The sequence below is a fragment of the Trachemys scripta genome, chromosome 2 (assembly GCF_013100865.1).
Source record: "Trachemys scripta elegans isolate TJP31775 chromosome 2, CAS_Tse_1.0, whole genome shotgun sequence".
NCBI classification, from domain to species: Eukaryota; Metazoa; Chordata; order Testudines; family Emydidae; genus Trachemys; species Trachemys scripta.
In genome coordinates, this window is record NC_048299.1 from 101,361,266 (window position 1) to 101,385,418 (window position 24,153).

At 42.9% G+C, this 24,153-nt stretch overlaps 1 protein-coding gene across 2 annotated transcripts in view; it reads right to left on the bottom strand.

Annotated features, from left to right (window-relative positions):
* LOC117872658 (protein cordon-bleu-like) overlaps positions 1 to 24,153 on the bottom strand; it is a 181,057-nt gene that overhangs the window by 109,803 nt on the left and 47,101 nt on the right. For both annotated transcript variants that reach the window (XM_034761342.1, XM_034761343.1), the window contains exon 3: positions 1,741 to 1,947. In XM_034761342.1, coding sequence (XP_034617233.1) covers positions 1,741 to 1,947 — 207 coding nt within the window. The remainder of the gene's footprint in view (positions 1 to 1,740; positions 1,948 to 24,153) is intronic.

Below are 24,153 nucleotides of genomic sequence, written 5' to 3' on the forward strand. Positions count from 1 at the left end.
TAAGGCCCTTTGTAATTTTTTTTGGAAGGTAAATAATTTCCTTGATCACTAGGCCTGTGATGGCTCGTATCCTTTGCATGGCATTCAGAGCTTGTTCAGGTTTGCTCATGAAATATCTGCACTTTTTGGCCAATGCCAACCAATACTTCTTCATTTCCTGAATCTGTTCTGTTTTCTAGGCCTCTTCTTTCATTTTGTAATTAGGTCCAAATAGCTCTTCTCTGCTCTTTCATCATACCTGTAACCTGATGTCAGAGATAACCATTACTTTCCTTTGACCTTTCAGTTCCTTGAGTCTACTGAGGCTTTGGGCCTGATCCTGTAAACTGATACGTGCTGTGTGTTCTGCATTTTGTAGCTGACTGGGGGTTGGAAACTGGTACATCAGGCACGGCTTGCTGGCAGAGTGTGCATCTCCCAAGGACACCAAAGTCCTCACCTCCCCATCTCTCTGCCAGAGAAGTGAGCATGCATCTAGACTTTTGTTGCTGATTACAGGATGCTGTCAGCCTGGGGCTCCTACCTGTACACTGGGGTTTTGCCCAGCGCTTAGCAGTAAGTACTAGAATATAAATACATGCAGGATCAGACCCTCAATTATGTGTTTCTGCTCTAACTTTGTTATTGTTTAGAAGTTTAGTTACCCAAATATAGGTGCTGCTGAGTCAAGCACTAGGAATCCTGCTGTTTTGAGCCTTTCCTGTGTGAAGTATCAGAGAGTAAATTACTGGGTCTTGATGCCAAGGCATTGCTAGGAATTCAATGTTCCTTGTTTGGGTGATCACATTAGGTTCAGTACTGGTACCAGCTTTCCTTCTATAGTTTAACAGATTAGTATTAATTGTTGATTCTACTGCGGGTTAGGGTTTATAGTGTAGGGTATTATACAACATATTTACATGAGTATTTATTCCTGTGTTGTTCTACAGCATCCCAGACACTCTGAAGAGGCTTGTGAAGTGCTTTTAAAGTATTGATAATGGGCCAGATCCCTCCTTTCCTCCATAGCAAATCCCATTAGTGGGGGTCCAGAGGAAGAAACTACCTCAGCAGTCTCCTCAGAAATATTTCTCCCCAATCTTCATTCATTGGTGACAGGATTCTTATTCCCCTGCCTCTGTTCTCTGGCCACTCACACACACCAGGAGGCTGCGTTCCCCACAGAAACCCAGCAGATCTCTGGGATATGCATGGACTCATTTCTTGGGGTTTAGTAAAGATAGAGGCCATATACATCCACACCAGCTCTGCTTCCCAGTGGCACATGCTCCTCTGTACCCTAGCCGACTGGTTCCAATACAGCCACACTGTCAGGGCTCTCACAGACAGTGTTTCTCACCAGGATCCCTGTAAAGAGGAATCCTTTAGCAGGGGGCTACAGAAATGTGCTTCAGCCTATGACTCTATTATTTGTCTCCCATTGCTCCATAGAACTGTGGGATGACTGCCCATGTCCTCTTTCCACAGATCCCCTGAGGGGTTCTGGGGAAAGACGGGGAAAATAGCTGCAGAGTTCCTCTTCCATTTGGGATGGATGAGATCAGCATAGCTCTAGGGGGCATAATCGGGCCCACTGATATTATAATTTTCTCCTTAGCCTACAGTCCTACGGGGAAGGGTGAAAAAGAGACAAACTCCATCAATCCTGAGAAAGGTGAGTTTACCCAACAGCATCCTATTAAAAATGCAAGATATGGGGAAAGGGAGGTTCCAGGATGACAGAGCTGATTGGTGCCTTACCTCCCATGTACATTGCTCTTCTGTTCCACACCACTTGGTAAAACGACTGTGAAGTCCACTGTCCTGTTTATCAGATTTTCTTTCATGGTCACCAAGCTCTGATCAGGGATTACTCCCAGCTCTGAGAGTGACTTCTGTTCACTCTGAATTTGACTTGCAGCAAGAGGTTGACTTGGTGGAGGGGGAGCTCGAGCCTTCATTTTTCTCCTTAAGAAATAAAAAGAAGTAGAGAGTTAGTGATTTCAAATAGAATCCCTTGATGGGAAGGGCAAGCATGTGTTAAAAGGGAAATGCTTCCTTTCCCCCTGATCTTAGGCCATTCATAACACCTCCTACACAGGGGTGAAAGTAACTTAAAGGACTTACCAGTATGCCAGAGTTCTGAGCGGGGGTGTGGCCTCAACCAGAAGAGGCGTGGCATCAACCAGAAGAGGCGGGGCCTTTCAAGATCAAAAGGCCCTGGGGCTCTGGCTGTGGCTAGGAGCCTTAGGGCCTTTAAATCACCCCGGAGCTACCAGCTGTAGAGGCAGCTGGGAGCCCTGGAGTTCAGGGACAAATTAAAGGGCCCGGGGCTCCGGCCGTCGTGGAGCTCCGGGTCCTTTAAATCACTGCAGGAGCCCTGCCACTGCCACCCCGGGGCGGCAGGACTCCGGCGGTGATTTAAATGGCCCGGAGCTCCACCGCTGAGGGGAGCCACGGGCCCTTTAAAGTGCCGCCGGAGCCCTGCCATAGCTGAGGCTCCGGCAGTTGGGCTTGGGTGGGGATTTAAAGGGCCTGGTGCTCCTGCCACTGCGGGGAGCACTGGCTCTTTAAAGCGCCGCCCGAGCCCTGCCGCCGCTGTGGTAGAGGCAGCAGGGCTCCGGTGGCGCTTTAAAGAGCCCAGGGCTCCCCGCGGCGGCCGGAGTCTCTGGCCCTTTAAATCACCACCTGAGCCCGGCTGCCAGAGCTCTGGGGGTGATTTAAAAGGCCTGGGGCTCCCCACAGCAGGTGGAGCCCCGGGCCCTTTAAATCACCACTGGGGAAGCCAGACCGTAACGGCTTACTTTCACCTCTGCTCCTACAGTGGAAGTTATTTCTCTTTATCATGGAACTTTTTATATATACAGTTCTATTTTATTTTTACATCCTTTTCTCTAAAATAACACGATAATCTTGGGATGATGCGCACAATAGATTTCCATCACCTGTTTCTGACCGCCCCCAAAATGCCCACACTGTTTGATCAGCACACATCTCCATGGCACAAATGTTATTCCTATGTATTCAGTGTATCACAAAGGATGGGTTTTTCAAAAGCATTCAGTACAGGCCTAACTCTGCTCTCACTGAAGTCAACGGTAAACATCCCATTGGCTTCTGTTACAGTTCAGGGGTGAGCAGCACCTTTGATCTCTCTTCCCTAGTCTCTCCCTGGTCACTCTTTCCAAGTGATAGGCCTCTGCCTGCACTTATCCCAGAATGGAACTTGATGGTTCACCCTACTATAGACTTGATGGATCACCAGGCTACAGCACCCCGTTGACCTTAGCCAGCCCTGCTGGGGTTGGGCCCAGCTACAGAATTGTCTCTAGAAGTTTGTCATCAAAATGACTTGCAGTGACACAGGAGAGCTTCTTCAAGAACAAGTACGGTTTATCGATTCACAGAAGTTTAACAAGTAGAGAAAAACAGGATTAAAACAATAAAAACCTTGATAGGTATTTCTTACCCAAACCGAGCCTTCCCCTGCCAGTTTAAACAGCTTCCGCTTAATCCAGGCACACCCCAAGCACTGGGGCTGGATGAGACAGGTTGCCCCCTCTAACTGCTGCCTCCCTAACATTTTGGCCCACCCACAGTGAGTCTCCCACCTCAGCTCGCAAGCAGACCTTGAAATCTTAAACAAAGGGTCTTTCGATTGGATAGAAGTTCCTTTGTCTGACTTGGAACCCTGCAGCTGGTGCCAACTGGTTTATGCATTTCTCCAGAAGGAGTTGGCTATGGTCTCCCAATAGTGGATACACAGTATTGTCCACTTGAGTACTAGGCAATTAAGTTTGTCCACATTTATTAAGTTTTTTTCTGGAACCCAAAAATTAAATCAAACCAATTTTAACTCTTAACAAGCAAACTAATCAAACCCACATCTATTGCATATATAATGCAGATCATTCCCAAGTTCTTCACAGCTGGGAGCAGAGTTAGGCCTATACTTTCTCCCCGCCACACCTTGTGCACTTTAGCAGGGCAGAGCACAACAATGCCCCAAGATATGGGAAGTGTTAGTTCTAGAGAAGCTTACTTACTAAGGCCTCAAACCTGTGAGGTGCTGAGCACCCTTAACTCCCATGGAAGTCAGTGAGAGCTGAGGGTGCTCAGGCCCCATCAGGATCAAGCCCTCAAAGAATCGGAAACGAGGAGATACTCCTTATCAACATCTCTGTTTCCATTTCTCTAAACACTCCATTGTCCATTCATTATTTGTGTAGTAAATTGAGCGGAACAAGGACATTTCTAGTACAATTCATGCAATATAACAAATAAGACAACGATACCTATAACCTAGCCTTTAACAATGCCATGTAACAATGAATGATAAACAGCTGATCTCTCTCCCTAAATGAACAACATTACTTTGCCTCTCTTGTCATTTATAGATTTTTAAAGGCCAAAAGGGACCATCAGGGTCCTCTAGTCTGACTTCCAGCATGCTGAAGAATTTGATCTATTAATTAAATATATATACACACGCACACACATCATATATTCTCTCCTCTCTGAACTGATATCTATTCATTCTTCACAGCTATTTTCCTTCTCTGCCTCTCTGTATATCTAAGAAATTTAATAAAATAGAGCGTTAAATGGAGTTAATTGTTTCCACTTGGGTGATAAAGGTGTGCCTACAAAATACAGATATGGTAAACGGGTAACATCAACCCGGAATCCTAATACGAAGGCATAAGTATGTGAGGTAAGTATGGAGGAAAAACCTCACTCATGAAAGTTATTTTGGGTCATTTAAATAATCCATGAACAGTAACATTACATGTTCTATTATTTTGTGTATGAAAGAGGTGTCTCTAAAGCCCAGTGAAGCCAATAGGAAAACTCCTATTGACTTTGGCAGGCTTGGGATCAGGCCCTAATTCAACAGAAATACCAGTGACTGTTATAACAGCTGCTGAGCTATCTCATTAGTTTTGGGGTTTAGGGCCTGGTCCTACTTGCATGGACTTCAATGAGAGCATCATTTGGCTCTAAATGATCTTTGGGTAAACTAATGGTCAAATTCCACAATGACACCTCATGGAAACACATTCCTAACTGGATTCAGAGTGGTAGCCATGTTAGTCTGTATCAGCAAAAACAACGAGGAGTTCTTGTGGCACCATAGAGACTAACAGATTTATTTGGGCATAAGCTTTCGTGGGCTAAAACCCACTTCATCAGATGCATGGAGTCATGCTTGAGGACAGTGTCTTGTTACACAGGATAGTAGTGCATCTCTAAGCATGAAAAAGGGTGGTTAGGAACTGTGAGACATGAGACAGCCTCTCCTCTGCTGAGTAAGAAGCCATTGCACTGAATACTGGCATACCTTGGAAAAATAAGAGATGGTTCATACAGTATCATGTGAATGGTGGCTCTTTACACCAGGACAGTATAGTTCTGTGGATACATCCTGACACCAACCTATCATTCTCCAGAAACATGTTACATAGTTTTGGAGATACAGATGGAGAAGCTGCATCAACTTGCATTAAACAACAAACATCCTTAATAACAGAGGAAGTTCCACATAAAGTCAACTTTTACTTTCTCATTTGTTTGTAGGTAGCCAGGCAGACACATGATAAGTACCATATAAGTGTTAATGCAATATGAGTAGCTGACCTCATACTGTGCATATATTTAATACAATCGGTTCTGATGACTAGTATCCTAATGACCCAGTCTCATTAGACTCATGCCCTGCTTACGTCAGATTTTAAGATAATATAGATGGGAAAGCAGTGTAATGTTGATCACACTAAATAAACAAAAAAAAAAACTGATCTAGATACATGGATTTTTTTTTTCTTTTTTTGGGGTGGGTGGCTGGGTTCCAATTTGGGCTAGCTCTCCTGCTACATAATGTAGATGGAGCAGAAACCCAGAAAAGGCCCAGAACACACCAAAAAGGCATCTCATAGAGGTGTGAATTAGCTAGAAAAGGGGGCAGGGAAAGACAGAGACACATCAAACTCTGGGAAGCGGAGTAAGCCCTTGACCTTTAGCATCATGGTAAACCCCAAAGTGATGTAGCCTCCTTGCAGAAGGATTGCCAGAAAAGGACCATGTGCCTAAGCCAGAAGATCAACCAAGGACACAACTGGATTCAGGATGAAAGATTTAAATTAAACCAGGTGCATGACACAGGAGCCCCTATATCAGCTGTACACCATCTTGGCTCACCCTTACGCTGGAGTAATCCTTCCTTGGCCAAACATACAGACTTTGAAGCGGAAGTATGTTGATGGTACAGTGAAAAACAGCTGCCTCACACCTAATGGTCTGGTCCCCAAAGCTAGCAAAAAATCTGACTGACACCATCTGCATCTAGACAGACAATTCCCATGACAAGCTTCAGTCTGAGAAATCCAATATAATGCCTGAAAATTGTACTTTATGCTGAAAATGCCCATAGGTGATATGGTCACCAGAATGCTATGATATTACCCATGATATAGCTATAGGACAGCGCTTCTTTTACTCCATGCCTATGCAGGCAATAAATATTGCCATCTATAGATGCCCACAGACAGCTACTATTTACGAGGAAGAAAGAGTAGTACAATGGCATCAGTGCAGATCACGTAGAACTAACCTGTTTAAATATAAATCAGCTTATTAAATTGAGAATAAATAAATCAGATGATTGCTAATGTTTCAGTTCCTGCCCCGGATCCATATTCAGATATTTTAATCCGGCCCTCGAGCTCCCGCTGGGGAGCAAGGTCCGGGGCTAACCCTGCTCCAGCGCTCCAGCTAGGGAGCAGAGTTGGGGACTTGCTCCACTCTGTACATGCCGTGGCATGGCTCTTGGAAGCAGCAGCATGTCCTCCCTCCGGCTCCTACATGTAGGGGCAGCCAGAGGGCTCCACACGCTGCCCCTGCCCCAAGCGCCGCCCCTGCAGCTCCCATTGGCCTGGAACCGCGGCCAATGGGAGCTGCTGGGGAAGTGCCTGCGGATGGGGCAGTGGACGGAGCTGCCTGGCTCCCCTCTGCATAGGAGTTGGAGGGGGGACATGCTGCTGCTTCCAGGAGCTGCTTGAGGTAAGCGCTGCTTGGAGCCTGCACCCCTGACCACCTCCTGTGCCCCAACCCCCTACCCCAGCCCTGATCCCCCTCCCACCCTCTAAACCCCTTGGTCCCAGCCTGGAGCACCCTTCTGCACCCCCAATCCTTCATCTCTAGCCCCACCCCAGAGCCCACCCCCCCCCGAACCCCAACCCCTTGCCCCAGCCCAGAGCCCCCTCCTGCTCCCTGAACTTCTCATTTTTTGGCCCTACCCCAGAGCCTGCATCCCAAGCCGGATCTCTCACCCCCTCCCGCACCCCAACCCCAATTTTGTGAGCATTCATCACCTGCCATACAATTTTCATACCCAGATGTGGCCAAGGGGCCAAAAAGTTTGCCTACCCCTGTTCTAGTAAGACAATTGCACAAACATTTATAGCTACACACTGGCTCAAACACAATGATTCACATAGACGTGGCTGCTAAAAAAAAAAAAAAAAAATCAAACAAGTCCTTATTTCTTCAACTGTTCTACTGTGTTAGGTCAGTCTCTCATTCTGTATTATTGACGCAGCAAGGAAACTGGAATGGGGAGGGAGGAAAGAGCAAGGTGAGTTTTCTGGACTCCAGGGACAGTGGGACTTTTATTGTCACTTGCCTGCAGTTGCAACTCTCTGAGGAACCAATGGGAGGGGAGAGAAGACCGTGAATAGAAAGTAAGAGGAAGACTGAGAAAGCTGTGACACTGAAAATGTCAGAAATTTTAGAAGCGATTAGGAACAGAAAGCTAAGTGAAGATGGTAATGGAACTGAGAGAGAGTAAGAAAGTTAAAGGGATATTTAGTTCTGAACAACATGAAGCTGCATGTTATTTTCTAACGCACAGTAAGACAGGAATAGACACACTGGAGCTGATGACCTACTGCCGGGCCCCTCATGTAATTTATACCTATATTTGGATGGATTTGATTTTTATTGGTAAATGTCTGCAAGTGTTGATTTCACCGTACACATACAAACGGCTGAAAAAAATCTTTCCATTGATAACAGTAACAATTTACAGATATGCAAAATAAGACTTTATGGGCAAAATGCCATGACTTAGACTTTTGAAGTAGTAGATACTTGCTATGTATATTTTGACATGTGATTTTGAAATTTATATTTTAACGGCTGATAAAGCTAACTTTTTTGAATCTCAAAGTCTACTGTCAATAAATAATTGTGACTCTTCCCACTGTCTGACCCTTCCCTGAGAATTTCCTGCAACTGTGAAAATTTAAATCTAAGAAAAAAATCCCACTTAAAACCAGATATTATCTGTCAAAATTATAGAAAACTAAAAATCAAATTCTAACAAGCCTACTTATACCTGTGCAAATTAGAATGCAAGGAGATTGCAAAACGTTATAATTTTGATTTGATCTTATTTTTAACCCACTTTGCAGACCTTTTGCACTGTTGTTAATGACTACACAAAGAACGCGGCTGTGGAAAATCAGATCTAAAGCCTGGAGAGGAGCTGGGGGGGGAGGCTGCATACTCACCAGTGACCATACTGAATGTGTATAAAACACGCAGCACACACTTCCCCAAAGCAGTCCTGCCATCACTTGACTTACTGATGCACACAAGGTCATGGTCGTGACCCAAGCATGCCCAGATATGACCCCTCTGTGGTGATAACCTCTGCTGGCAGTCCTACAGACTTCCATCCTCTCCAAAATCAGAACTTTGCTAGGAATTCTTTTGATGCAAGATTATATGAGCCAGACCGGGATCCAGCTCACTCTCTCATACCTATGCTGTTTTATCAGGATCAACTGGAGTATACAGTCATAAAAGCTTAGTTTTGTGGCTAACCTAATGCTCAGAGAGAGCAGATCTGTAGATTAAGGTGGTGTATTTTTTACATAGTCACATTTCACACCATAACCACATTTTAATGCACTTAACATTTAAAAATAATAACGTACCTTTCTTTGGCCACTGGCAATTCTCCAGACTAATTTTAACTCCACATCAAAAGGGTGTTTTCACAAGAAACACCAGAACAGTCGTGAGATTCTTGATAATCCCTGCTACCAGGCTGCTCATAAAATTACAGTCAAGAACACTTCTAGCCTGGATGATTCAACCCGTTTGTGAGCTTATATAAGAATGGTTCATTCTATGCCCCAATACAAGATAAAATAAAAATAAGCTGTTGCTATTATTGCATACAATGCTCCATTTCTCTGTAGACATATAGCACTGTTTACGAAGGGCTGAAATTCCTTTTACCGATATATTCAAAACGGAAGAAAATGGATATGGCAGGGAGATAACGTGGTGATATAAACAAATCCTCTGGCAGCATTATCTTAAATCTCAGATTTGCCTCCTTGAGATTAGATTCCTCAAGGGGGAAAACAAAACCAGCTCCTACATAGTACAGCAAGTGGTAGCAGCACTGCAGAAATGAGGAACAGTCCCTTGTGTTTCTCCACACCACCAAGACACAGCAGTGCAATGAGAACAAGCCAAAAGCCCTTTGGACCTACACCTCTCTTGGTTATTTATTAATAAAAGTGCAATATGACGCAGCCTTGGCATTCCAACTCCCATGACAAAAAACAAAACTAACTAAAATAGTCTGCATACCTGACATACCACTGGTGCTAGAACTTAGACAGACCCTGTGTGGTGACACTGTACTGCACAGGTTGCTTTCCTCAGTGCGTGGACTAGATATCCTGGTAACTGCAATGACCCTGTGCATTTCAGCATCCTGAACAGAGAATCCCAGAGTTCGGTCTTTTCTCTAGCGCAAAGGTCACGTTAACAAGCATGAGGGTAAACAGGCTCACTTTTGCAAAGTGTTGAGAGCCGTCTATCAGGCTCTACACAGGCTGAGGACCCACCAACATCCACAGAAGTTAAGAGCACTCATCACCATGCAGGAAGAGCTGAGCAGCTCACTATCCTGATCTCATTAAGAGCAGAATCTGTGCCTGTCCCCTTCCTGCATACAGTGTATAAGCATGCTCCAAATATTCATTTGGAAAAATCCCAGTCTTTTAAGCGTTATGAGCAAAATGCACTTTTGGCACAGAAAGCTAGCTCAGTGTCTCTGCCCACTTAAATTGATGGTGGGACTGTCAAGGATGTGTATGTGGTGACCAGGGCATTCGCTGACTATTTTGGAAAGGATGTGTGGTTAATTTTAGTGATTTTTATTCATTGTTTAGGATAATCAGAGAGTATTGTCATTGGAACTTAGTCTGATGTACATAGAATGCTTCATAATCCATCAGTGTCTTCAGCATAGATAGTTTATGGTCTTACCTAATAGCACATATGTACTACTCTTACATTAAAATAATTTAAACATTTGAAATACTTATCACAGACCACATTAATAGATTCCAAAGCCAGAAGTGACCACTGTGATCAACTACTCTCGCCTCCTCTACAACACAGCCACAGAACTTCCCCAAGATAATCACTAGAGTATATCTTTAAGAAAAGCATTCCATCTTGATTTAAAAATCGTCAATAATAGAGAATCCACCATGACCCTGGATAAATTGTTCCAATGGCTAATTACACCTCAATTAACAGAGTGGTTCCCATTGAGGGAGGGCCCAGGGAAGAGTGAAGTTTGTTTTAGTTACGGTACTTTACTTCTTCATTTCCACACTTTTAAACAATAATAAATAATAATAATAATAATAATAATAATAAAAACAAAACAGCACCATAACTATGAATTACATGGCTTTCTGGGTTTTGCTCTGGCTATAAAATTACATTTTTTGAAGCTTTCTTTCTTTAAGTTATTGATATGCATTTTCACACTTAGCTTTTAAATGCTGCCGTGTTTTTTACGGCGAGTCCCCAAAGGTATGGTGATAATGATTTCCTGAATGGCATGAACAAGTCCTCCTGCCAGGGCCGGCTCCAGGGTTTTGGCCACCCTAGGCAGCCCAAAAAAAAAGCCTATCTGGTCTGCGGCAGCAATTCGGCGGGAGGTTCTTCGCTCCGAGGCGAAGTGAGGGACTGTCCGCCGAATTGCCACCGAATACCTGGACGTGCCACCCCTCTCCGGAGCGGCCGCCCCAAGCACCTGCTTGACAAGCCGGTGCCTGGATGCCTGGAGCCGGCCCTGCCTCCTGAGCAGGTGGGAAAAATTAATTTGGTTCTGGCATAGCAATGATAATTATCAGCTTACTTTTTGATCTTCTATTTGATTCTACTGATGGAAAAACCGTGCAGCTTTGTGTGTTTTAAATATTAGTTTTAATGCAAGAAAGATTTAAATTGGAAATATTTATGGATAAGCACATTGAGCTGGGGGAGGGAGGAAGGGAATAACACTAGATTTCCTTTTGTAAAATTTCAAAATATACAGTGTCTGTCAAGGGTGAAAGCTTAAAACAAGGGTATCTTGGCATATATGAAAAATCTACTCAGGATTTGAGCTGAGATATAGCATATCTAGTAGAATGTCTGGAACTCCATAGTTCTAATCCTAACTCTTCCATAGATTCACTGTAAGCAAATCATTTAACCTCCCTGTGCATCAATTTTCCAATCTCAAAACGGGGAAAATATTTATTGCACAGGTGCCATTAGAATTAATTAATGGATCTGATTCTGCCATAGGAAAGATATTCCAAATACTCCTAAGATATGGCAGGTTCAGGACCAATGTTTATAAAGCACAACATAATTATTAAATATTATTTTTCATTTGTCCAGGACTCAGACTCCTGCACCAACACTGCATCTACATTCTTGAGTGAATAGGAAGCAGTCATCTGACAGGTATGCCAAATGATTTGCCAGTCCCCAAGTGAAAGTCTGTATACCTTATTTCTATCTGTAAGCAAATATGTGTTAGTTTCTTTGTGGCAGACTCCATCTTTCTACATTCACAGGACCTATTATCTGTTTTGTCTTTGTCAGGTGCCTTTTTCCTCCCCAAAAATCTATTGCCCATCTTCCCCTGAACAATATTTGTCTAGTTAAGAAAATTTATTTCCTGCATCAGATAACACATAGTGCTTTGTTCATAAGACAATGTGGTATTTTGAATGGAACTAGATGGCAATACAAAATGGAGAGCTCATCTCTAAAAGCCTTTTCACGCTTCAATGGCCAAGGTATTTTCTTTCCATTACCATTTCCTTTATCTTTTCAAAAAGCTATCTTATCTTTGCAAGGTGCCTTTTTTGTTCTATTGCTGTCTTTATTCTGCTTTCACGCAAAAGACAAAGCTAGAAGGTTGATCACAAAGCACAGGCTTCAGACCCAACAAAAGCTTATGAGGGAGATTTTCAAAAGACACAAATGGGATTCCCATTGAAAGCCAATGAGACTTGGGCACCTATCTGCCCTTTTTGTTTTTGAAAAGCTTCCACAAAATCCAGAGTAAAGAGTAAAGTTTTCAGATTCACAGATTTTAAGTCCCAACTAGTCTGGCTTCCTGTATAACACAGACCAGAGAATTTCATCCAGTTTCTCCTGTATTGAGCCCTCACTTGAAATGCCAGTGAAGCTGAAGCTCTATGCATTTGTGAGCCTTGTACTGTCAGTGAATCCTAATACCGACTATGGAAGTAAGTTATGCCATATAAGCATCTTTTATACCAGTAGGACCACATCTACACTGGGGAGTTGTACGTCTTTAACTATGTTAGTTTCTAAACTAATATAGTTAAAGTGACACAAAAACAGTGTGTAGACAAGCCCTAAGAGACATCAAGGATAACTTTTTTAAAGAATACTTGGTGAGCCAAATCATGACTGAGCAAGCACCCACTGAAGTTAGTGAGAGTTCCGCCTGAACAAGCTCTGCAGGTGTACACCCAACAGCTCTATGGCAGGACTGCAAGCTCCCACTCACATAACCAGTATGTGGTGAAGATCGCACTTTGCGCTGGTGTTATGTGGAATTAGATTGGTTTTGCCTTAGCACAGAGGTGCACAGCAGGTGAGTAGTGAATACTATTTAATTATTTACAGCATATGCTTGAGTGCAGGTTAAGAAAAAAAAACCACAGCCTTATGTTTTGGGACTAGGAAGTGTGGGTAAATTACTCATTTTTAACATAATACCCCAATATGATTTTACTTGCTTTCCAGACACTACATGTGGTATTTAGAGTTATAACATATCAAAGTTCCCAACACCAATATTTTATTTTGAAACTATACCTTTTTTCTGCTTGTCAGTTTTTTCTCTTGTATTATTTTGTTACTAAAGGGCACATTCAAATACAGACACTCTTGTCCCTAAAAGCAGTCATATTGTACACAGTGAAAAGTTATTTTCCTCTCACTGGTTTGTTTTGTTTTTAATTTAGTGCTGATGAAAGCTGATGAATTAATAGCCCTGCAGACCAATCTCTTCTGTTTTGCCAGACAACAGGTAGAGCACAAGCAAGGCCAAGGCAAGCTTTCACATTACCATCTGGCTATCATGCTTCAACCCTCACCGGCGGCAACCAACTTTAGGGGTAAGATTCTATCCTGAAGATTCAATAGACAGAGGCTGAAACTGCTAATAAGGGTGCCTATTAGCAGCAGTTACAAGGGTGAGTTTTGTGATGTAGATGCCCAGCCAGTAAGGATATATACTGTAATTAGACACCAGTGGCTGGCCCATGCCAGCTGACCTGGACTCCCCAGGCTCCAAGGAAGAGAATATTTAATTGCAGTGCAGACATTCTGGCCTGAGCTCTGGGACCCTTCTGCCTCGCAGGGTCCTAGCACCTGAGCTCCAGCACAAGCCCAAATGCCTACTCCGCAATTAAACAGACTCTTCGCCCGAGCCAGCTGGCATGACCCAGCCACAGGTTTTAATTGCAGTTTAGACATACCCTAAGAGCTGAATTGAGGCTACCAACTTATTTCACATACACTAACATCAAGTAATTGTCATCTGATACCTATTAAAGTGAACTGCATTGAGCCACTGAACTAGCAGTAAAAGGCATAGTATCCCATTACCAGTCTCCCTGACACATCCAATCCCATCCCCAAACTCCACCATTGGTTTTGACTTTTGACTCTTCAATCATCCAGTCTGGCTTTCCGCTCACACCCTCATACATTAATCCAGCCGTGATCAAGCACTGAGCCATTGGTATCGTTTGATTTCAGGCAAACAAAATAAACTATAAACAAAGCACAATCTGAGGAAATGTCATTGTTTGTATACATATTATTATATATGTTATCATAGTGCCTATCAGCCCCCGTCATGGACCAGGAACCCTTTATGCTAGGCGCTGTGCAAATATACCCCAAAAAAACTGTCTCTGCCCCAAAGAGTTTACAGTCTAACGGAAGAGACAACAGATGGATACAGATAGACTGATGGTGGAATACAAGTGAAAGATTCAATCTTGCAGTACATCTGAATCATTACCTGATGCCCCCCGGTTAGGGTCAAACTGTGGCTGTCTCTGAATGGATGTGCTCAAGTAGTTAATGTTACATGTGCACAAGGGTGCTGAATAGGGAAAAGAAGCCCACCCCCATCCATACCAAACCCACGTGAAAGACATCCACAACATTGCCACTTGCATTGCATTATATCACAGCTAGCACTGTTAGCAATGGCCGAAAGGGTGCCCCACCCTACGCAATTTTACCACGCATTTGGGAAGGATCAGTTCAGCTGACATAATGCTGGCCATGACTTTGCTGTCAGTGTGGACCTGGACAAGTCACAAGATTGAACCCTAAAAACCTAAATGTTAAATCACAATTAGCTGACATGGTAACAGACATGATTTTTCTACACTCACCGCAAAGTTGTGGTAGTCTCATGTCAGCTAATTTGATTCACACAACTACGTCCATCTGCAGCAAATTTCTGTAGTGCAGACAAACCCAAAGTGGTATCTCTAAGCAGGTTGCAGTCATGGCTGGAGTTGTGACACCCTGACTATTAACTAGTGCTGGACACAGGAGAAGGCCACAGTGCAATGTTTTATCTCAGCTGCACAGTTGCCAACTTTCACGTGGTAAATAAGCACTGCAAATTTCACAATAAGCCAAAAATCAAGCTAATCTCATTTCAAAACAAGACCAAAACAAGCCAGTCCCTAAGAACCCTAACACTCTATGTTAGATCTCCCCGGCGTGCAGTCTGGGACTGTGGTGGGCCCATTGTGCACCCCTGACTCTCTCCCCCCCTTACCCCTGCTTGTCCCGCCTTGTCCTCCCTTGCCGGGAGCCGATCAAAAAATGAAGCAACAAGCTACAATAAGCCACAAGCCAATCTATAATCCAAAAACTAGTCAACAAGCAACTCACAAGCCAATTAAGCCAAAAACAAGCCCAATTTCTACATCGTCATTTTTTTGCGGGTTTTGTTTATGTGCACTCTCCCTAGCACCACCAAAGTCCATATGCCCTCACCACTACCACATGCACATTGCACTCTCACCCCTAGCTTATCAACCAGCATACCTCAGTAACACAATTTAGTCCTTGGTTGTGAAAAAAAAAGCTCAGCTCAGTAAAATATGAGAGAGAGATTCTAAAACTGTACATTTGGAAACACAGGTTAGTTATTAATATCATCAACTGCAAACTTTGACAGGATTATCACAGAATGAGAACAGTAGGCACTTCTAGTTTTATTACTTGTAAATAACTGAAGCAATGACATAATTAGTTTCTACAGGCATCAATGGCTGAGGACTCGGATAGGTAAGACTGATGCATTCCCGGAAAGTTTCACACTATTTTTTTTTTTAAACCAGCGTAAGCAATAATTATCATAGAAGTTTTCACAGGGTTTTTCCTTTTACAGCTGCTCTTCTCAAGCAGTATGTAAATATAAGGAATACAGTGTAGTTAGGCAAAATGCTGATTAATGCACTGTGTTATGGCAACTGATATTTATAGCTAAGAGGTAACTTCAATGTGTATTTGCAATTCATATGTTACTGATCGTATTTTGGATTGTGCTCTATTTCTGTACGCCACCTAGTCCCTGATCCAACAAATTAAGAGTAATCTCACTAAGTAGACTTCATTAAGGTTACTTCTGTACTTAGAGTTTAACATGTGTTTCAGTGCTTTGCTGGATGGGGCTCTAGAGCAGTGTTTCTCAACCTTTTGATACCAGGGACCAGAACACTGGCTTAAAAAAAATCTCAGGGCCAGTTGTGAACCCTTTACTCACTGTGGTGAGCAGTTAGTCACATGACTATGCTACTGCAGTCACAGTGCTGGAATGAGTAACTGCTTGGGAAGGTGATCAAAGGGCTCACAATCCGGCCCTCTAAAAATAAATAATACAATTTGAGCTACTCACGTCTTTTTACATTCTTGTAACATCTGCATATGTGTGCGCAATATGCAGCGCCAGAAACATAAGGTGGAACTGGCTCAGAAAAACTGATGCCTCAATATATTTTTAAAATGTCAAAAAATAGTGACTTTATTTAATTAAAATGGTCTCTATAGAGAAGAAGCTTGTTTGTCGTCTTCTTTAGCTACATCTGTTCACAACAAAAACAGGTTAAACTGAGCATCATGAAGAAAAAAACAACAATCAGAGGACTTTTACTCCAGCTACTGAATTCTGCTCTGATCTTTCACGATGGCATCATTAGTGGGTTTCATCTCTCAGTTTTGCAAGTTACTGAGCACTGCAGTAAGGTGATGGGTGTCCTCAACTCCACATGATGTCAGTGGAAGATGAGGATGCTTATCACACTGCAGGATCATGCTCTTACTGCTGCTGGATATGGCTAGTGTCACACTGCAAGCTCGGATGTGCAGATGTAAGAGAACTATGCTTAGAAAGATTCATTGCTAAACCAGGGTGGCAGCAGCATATATTAACATAAGTTAGCAAGAGCCGACAGGTCTTCTGCACTGATTTGAATAATATTTTATTTAATAAGAACGTTGTCAGTACAGTTTAGCTACACTTATTGCACCTGCCTTGAAATAGGTGCTGTAAGCACTTTGCCAAATGCATTCAGTGGGAATTGAGGGTGCTTGGCTCCTTTCAGGATGAGATCCATACTCTGTGATTCTACCCAGCTGACTGTCACACGGAACAATCTGTCCGTCTGGAAATGGTGTCAAAAGTCACACTTGCTCCAAGAGTCCCAGACACCCTAAAGCAGCAAGGAAGCAAGTTCTTCCCAGATGACTGAAGAATTTTAAAAGGTGTGGCGAAAAGCAATCAGGCTTCCTTGAAGAGGTCAGCTGTGGAAAGGAAAGGAGCAATGCAGCTGGAAGATGTGCTCCTGCTGTAATCTAAGGGTAACACCCTGGCTGCATTTCCCTCCTTGGCTAAGAGGACTTTTTCCCAACATAATGGTTATTGGGTGGCTCCAGGAGCAACCTGCAGCAGGTAAGTGTAACTATATAACTGCAGCCCAAAGACCAGGAGGCTGGATTGTCTTGGAGGCTACATGGCCCTGGATGAAAAGTCCGGAGAATCACAGAGCAGCAAAGTATGGCAGATGAATACTCATTTCAGTGATCTATTTTCCACCAGATTTTGCAGTTTACTGGTATTGAGCTTTGTTAATGAGAGAAGGCTTCCACCTATCTTTCTCCAGAGTAGGCTTACATGGAGGCAGCATCGGTGACCTTCCAGTGTCTGCATAAACCCACAGATACCCCGAGATTGGAGAAGGGCCTGAATCAAAACTCCATCTCCAAACAAACCTACATTTGTTTGGGTCCTAACGGTGTAACTGACCCGTGTGTCTAAAATATTCTGAAAAAAGGGATAGCTCAGTGGTTTGAGCATTGGCCTACTAAACCCAGGGCTGTGAGTTCAATCCTTGAGGGGGCCACTTGGGAATCTGGGGCAAAATCAGTACTTGGTCCTGCTAGTGAAGGCAGGGGGCTGGACTTGATGACCTTTCAAGGTCCCTTCCAGTTCTAGGAGATGGGATGGGATAAACCATTGGCCATAAAACAACCCTCCAGTTTGAGTCATTTGAATGTCAGTCTGAACTTTGTAGCTCATGGGCTTCTTCATAGTGAACTGGATTGGACTCTTAAAGAGCGGATATATCACTGTGATTTTGCAGTATGTTCTATGTTCCCCTGCAACAAATGAAATCAGAGGTGCCAGGACATAAAGATGCCTTTCTTTACTATTTAATCATCCTTTTCATCAACATTTATAATTAATTTGGAATTCATAATCAAACAGACATTAAAAATCACACAGACCAACTTATTTAAAAATGTTAATGAAGTGGTAATGAAATGGGCAACCTTAATACAATAGTGGTGTTGTGTCAGGATCCCGTAATGATTAAATGCCAGAGCCACTAGTAGGAAATTTCCTACTTCATCTGAATTTCTATGTATTTTCTTCGTGCGGATTTGCTTAATAAAGTTTGTATAAAAAAAGGCAGAGAGAGATCTATATTTAGCTTTCACTTGGTTATTCTTTACAACTATAAATGGCACAGTAATTAATTGTTTCTTAATTAGATATAGACAGTTGAAATAAGAGCATTTTTACAGATAATAAACCACTAAAGTTCAGTGTAAACTAATTAATGATCAGAGTGAAAAAAATCAGGCCAGTAAATTACAATTTGATGAAAAAACAACAAAAATGTTATATTGATATATAATCTCCTCCCTTACACAAATTTACTGTGGCCACAAAACCGCTGATTAAAGTGACAATGATCATAACAACAAGGAGTCTGGTGGCACCTTAAAGACTAACAGATTTATTTGGGCATAAGCTTTCGTGGGTAAAAACCTCACTTCTTCGGATGCATAGAGTGAAAGTTACAGATGCAGGCATTATATACTGACACATGGAGAGCAGGGAGTTACTTCACAAGTGGAGAACCAGTGTTGACAGGGCCAATTCAATCAGGGTGGATGCAGTCCACTCCCAATAATAGATGAGGAGGTGTCAATTCCAGGAGAGGAAAAGCTGCTTCTGTAGTGAGCCAGCCACTTCCAGTCCCTATTCAAGCACAGACTAACACGGCTACCCCCTGATAATGATCATAACAGCCCTTCCCATCACCACATCCAATGAGAACAGAAATGTTTACGCTTTAAAAAAAAAAAAAAAAAAAAAAAAAAAATCAGTGAAAAATCTTTTCTTTAGTTAGTTTCAGTTTCTAGAATGTACTTATTGTGCTCCTAGGCCCATGTATTAATTATTGTGTTTTCAACTGTACAAAACAAAAAGAGACACACTGGCAACTTGAGGATTTAACAGCCTCCTGAAAAGCAAACTAAGTGATGCTACATGGAACACCTAACTAAACATACAGCACCACCCAAAATGTCAACAAACCCAGATACTATCAGACCTACAGGGGGAAGCAAGCTTCCGAGCCAAGGTCCATTCACTGACAATATCCTACCTCCCGGAGCTGTTAGCTTGAACAAGTCATTTGATCTGAACCCCTGGAAAAGTATGTGAGGAAAGAGGCAGTCTCTAAGCTGGCCAGGACCTGAACCCTTATAGGGCTTTATTTATTAAAAACCAACACCTTGAACTCAGAGGTGAAAGTGGGCCGGTACGGTGTACCGGTAAGAAGTGGCAGCCGATACCAGCCTGTACACAGCCGATGTCGCTGCCCCCCCGGGCCACCGATGGGATGGGGGGAAAGGAGCAGTTTCCCCGGAGCCCAGCGATTTAAAAGGGCCCGGGGCTCCCGCCTGCTGCTACTGCAGCAGCAGCCAGAGCCCAGAGCCCTTTAAATCGCAGCCAGAGCCCCAGGCAGCACAGGCCGGGCTGTGTGGAATGACTGGGTGGGGGAGGCTGACCCCCAGCCCCGCCACTTCTGCCCAAGGCCCAGCCTCCAGACCAGTAAATCTTTTATCTTACTTTCACCCCTGCTTGAACTACTATTAGCAGCAGACTGCAAACTGCTGCTGAGGTGTAACGTGTTACAAGCGAGACACAACTCTGAGAACGGCAGCTCCATATTACACGGAAGCATTGAGAGTGATATTCGGTTGCTGCCCCATCCAGAGCAGTGACAAAGATATGGAGATCTGTGGTCATGCCTGCATCTGAGAGAAGAGGTTGTCAAGAAGAGATGAAAGAAAAACACAGTTGACCAGAACCTCCCTGTGGCTGCATGGCTGTGCATACTGCTAGCAGGTGAAATGCAAAGCAGTGTGCCTGCTGTGTCAGGTAGCTGCCCTCTGGGGACACTAGATGGAGGGTGGCAAAGGAAAGCAGTACAGGTCTCTTCCTTCCCCTGGCTGATAAACACAAGGGATGGAATCTTGGCCCCACTGAATTCAGTAGGAGTCTTACCATTTTCTTTGATGGAGCCAGGATTTCACCCAAGTGCAGAACTGAGTTCACAACATTTTGATGACACTGAAACCCAAACTACCTTAGCTATCTCCTCCAGCAGGCTCTAGTACAGGTTAATCAACAGTGATGACAAAACAGAATCCTGTGGCATGGCACTTGAGAGAGCTGTTGGGACAGATGAGCAGTCACACAACACGGCCTCCCACATCCTATCAGTTCACCCTCTGACACCCTCAAAACACAATTCCATCTTCTCTTACCAGGATCCACAATTTTATCAACATCCAATAGCTATCAAATGCAACCAACAGATCTAAAAAAACCTAGCAAAGATATTTGGTCTTCCATCCATTGGGAAAAGATACCACCAATCCTGCCATATACAAATCTAAAACCACACTGAAAGGGCCCAAGAGAGCAGAAGGAAACCAGATAAAACCAGAGCTGCCGTGCCACACCCTTCACAATAAGGTTCCCTGACACAGGAAGGTAAGAGACATGGTGATAATTAGTGAGATTATCAGCATCCAGAGATGACTCCTTGAGCAGGGGCCTAAACGTTGCTCATTTGAGCAGTGCTGGCACCTGGCCTTTCCATATGGAGATGATGACACTATCCACCAATAACAGTTCTAACAGCCTTCCTGAATTCAACAGGAGGATTTTACTAGCCAGGTAGTATGCAGAACAAAATTCTTCAAAAACATTCTCTCTCTTGCAGCTTGCTGAACCCAAACACACACACACAGCCCTGGCCTAGTTAGGGCATGAGAACCACAAAGTGAAACTGGGTAAAACAAAAAGTGAAACTGTCCAAGCAGTTTGTTTCTATTGCCCAAGCTCAGGGCTGAACAAAAAAGTAAATAAAGAGAGGGACTTTGACTTCATACCTGCACAGGGAACTAAAACCCTCTTCCCTTCCCTCCTACACATATTATCCAGGCCTTGGATTCAGCCATGTGGGATTAAGCAGGGTTAATTATCTAGTTCATCCCATACTGGAAGAATGAGTAGAGCTTTGGTTCCACCCCCCATTCACTGGCCAGAGTAGCTGAACTAGTGCAAACTAAGGTGGGGCAGAGGGTAGTAATTAATGCTAGTATAGGCTAGCAGGAATTTACCGCTCCTTAAAAGGAAGCAGGAGGAAGGGGAGGAATTATGTCTGGGCGGTGCTCTGAGTCAGGAGATCTCCCAGGGCTGCTTCTGAGGAGGTGCAACTCATACCACACCCTTTTGCTCAGAGCTGTGCCTGAAGTCTAATTGTAGCCCTTAAGGACTATGATTCCATTCAAGTTACTACTGTGGCAACTTCTTACTCATATTTAACAGATAAGAAAGAATACAGCTAAATAGGCATTGCTCATGCCAATATGGGAGAGGGCCCAGCATTCTGTGGCATATGAGAGGCCTCTGAGGATTGGGCCCCTTTTGGGGAAGGGGAGCAGACAGGGAAAGAAAAAGTAAGAATTTCATTTCACAACTACCCCTAGATAAGAATGAACTAAAAGTTTAATCTTGCCCTGAAATCCTGGCATGCCAATAGTATTGGCAAATGAAAACCAAATTAAACATATATGAATGGTGTCCCATACCAAATCTAATCACTTATTTTTAAATTTGGAAGGGCTTGAACAATTGAAAATATCTGGGCTGGTCTTAGAAAGAAATTCCACACATCCTTTTCATGCACCACAACGGCATAGCTAACTATAATACATGGCACTGAAAAGAAAGGGAAAAAATGTAAAACAATAAAGAAATACAAAAGAAAAACTGTAAAAATTTGCCTAACCCTTATGATGTAAATGAACAAATATGCATTTAGCATAGCTTGTTTTTAGTTTCTGTTGCAGGTAGGGTCAAGATACCATTATAAAAGGGAATAACTCTGTACATAATAGAAATATTTATGTAATAAATAACTTTGGTGTGATAGCTAGATAAGGGAAACGTAAGTCTGACCCTGAGCTTATTTCTCTCCTGTGTGAATTAGCAGTCGCTACATTGAAGTCAATAGACTTACACAAGTCTATTTTAAGCCTATGTAAAATGGGTGTAAGTAAGGAGAAACAGGCCATGGATTTTAGTCATACATATGAATGACGACAAACTTCTATATCTCTATAAAATATCTTTATTTCTGATGCTACAAAAGGGTGTGCTGTCAGAAGTTATTTTGTTTGTGAATATTTGATTTTGGTTTCATTTTGTGTTGTGATATAATAAATAGATTATATACCCCAACTGAAGTTTAATTGATACACAGTTTCTACTTTGGTCAATCTGAAAAACACATTACCATATACCCACAATTTTCCTACTGAAAGATTTCCAGAATAAATATAAAATATGACTTTCTTTGCAGTATATTAACAGCATCTGGGGGGATTGCGTGGATCAAGAGAGTTAACAAGATAAAGGCTTTCATCCCTATATTGCCATTTTAAATTCAGTCCAGATCAGTCATGAGCAAAAACTGTTACCATCTGATGGCTGTAATGGTCCCGTGTGAAATGAGTCAGTGAGCTCAAGTCCAATTTCCAGTGGACAAGCACCCACATCACAAAAACAACCGCTCTTGCCACTAATTGAAACCATTCTCTGTGGTGGCTAAGGAATGACTGGGCAGAGACTGAACTACCCTCTCACAGAGGTCTCTCCAGGCATTGAATTGTGCTGGGGAGGAGCGATGGTCCAGTGGTTAGGGTGCTAACCTAGGCTACAAGAGATTGAGTTCAATTCACTGCTCATCCAGACTTCCTGTGTGACCTGTACAAGTCACTTAGGCCAAATCCTCAAAGGTATTTGAGGATCTGGGCCTTAATCAACCTGTGCCTCACTTCTCCACCTGCAAAATGGGGATAAAAGTAACTTCCCTACCTCATAGGAGTGTTGTGAGCCTAAAATACATTGAAGATTGTGAGGTGCTCAGATACTAAGGTAACGAAGGCAATATTAGATAGAGAAGAATAGGTAGAGCACATTGGTGGGCCATTGTGGGAAAGTTAGTATATGCGGTAGCAGAGCAATCTCTGTTGTTTATTTTTAACTGTGTTACCAAGGTGCCTCAAAGCCTCAACCAAGATCAGGGCACCATTGTGCTAGCAGTGTACATACACATAGTTAATAGAGACAGTCCCTGTTTTTAAGATAAGAGTGATAAAAGGTAGGAGAGGAAATAGAAGCACAGACATACCTCTGTCCAAGGTTACATAGCCAACAATGGCCATAACTAGGAACATAAACCCAGGTTTCCTGATTCCCTGTCCTGTGACCTATCCACTAGATCATAGTCTCATTCACCATCATTCAGCACTTTTTACTAACATTAACCTTAATGGCACTGTCCATACAAAATCTAGTTAAATTTTAAATCCACCATTTGTCCATTAATTTCTCTGCTAAACTATGTTGTCCCTATTTTTAAAAATGCATTCCTTCCCTTGTTTTTACCTAAAAAGACCGACACAAATAACAAGTGGAACAGGGAAGATGACTATACAAAATGCCATCAAATTCACAAAGTGAGAACATTAGAAAGAATAGAGCTCCCCGCCCCCTATCACCACCTCAGCTCAGTTAAAGCAATCTGAAGTGCTATCGTAACAATAGCTGGGACAATATTTTTAGACAAAATTATGGCTTAAGTTGAAAGCATCCTTTACAAACAAACAATAAATTATCTACAGTGGACAGAATAAAAGAAATATAAAAACATCCCAACCCACGCCCCAGCCCCCAAACCACACACCAATCTATCACTAGCTTGTGTCACAAGCCAGCTCACAAAGAGCATAACTTCATCACAACTGCAGCTTCCAACTACAAAAACACAATACAGGAATGCAGTACCAGGCCTAAGGGCA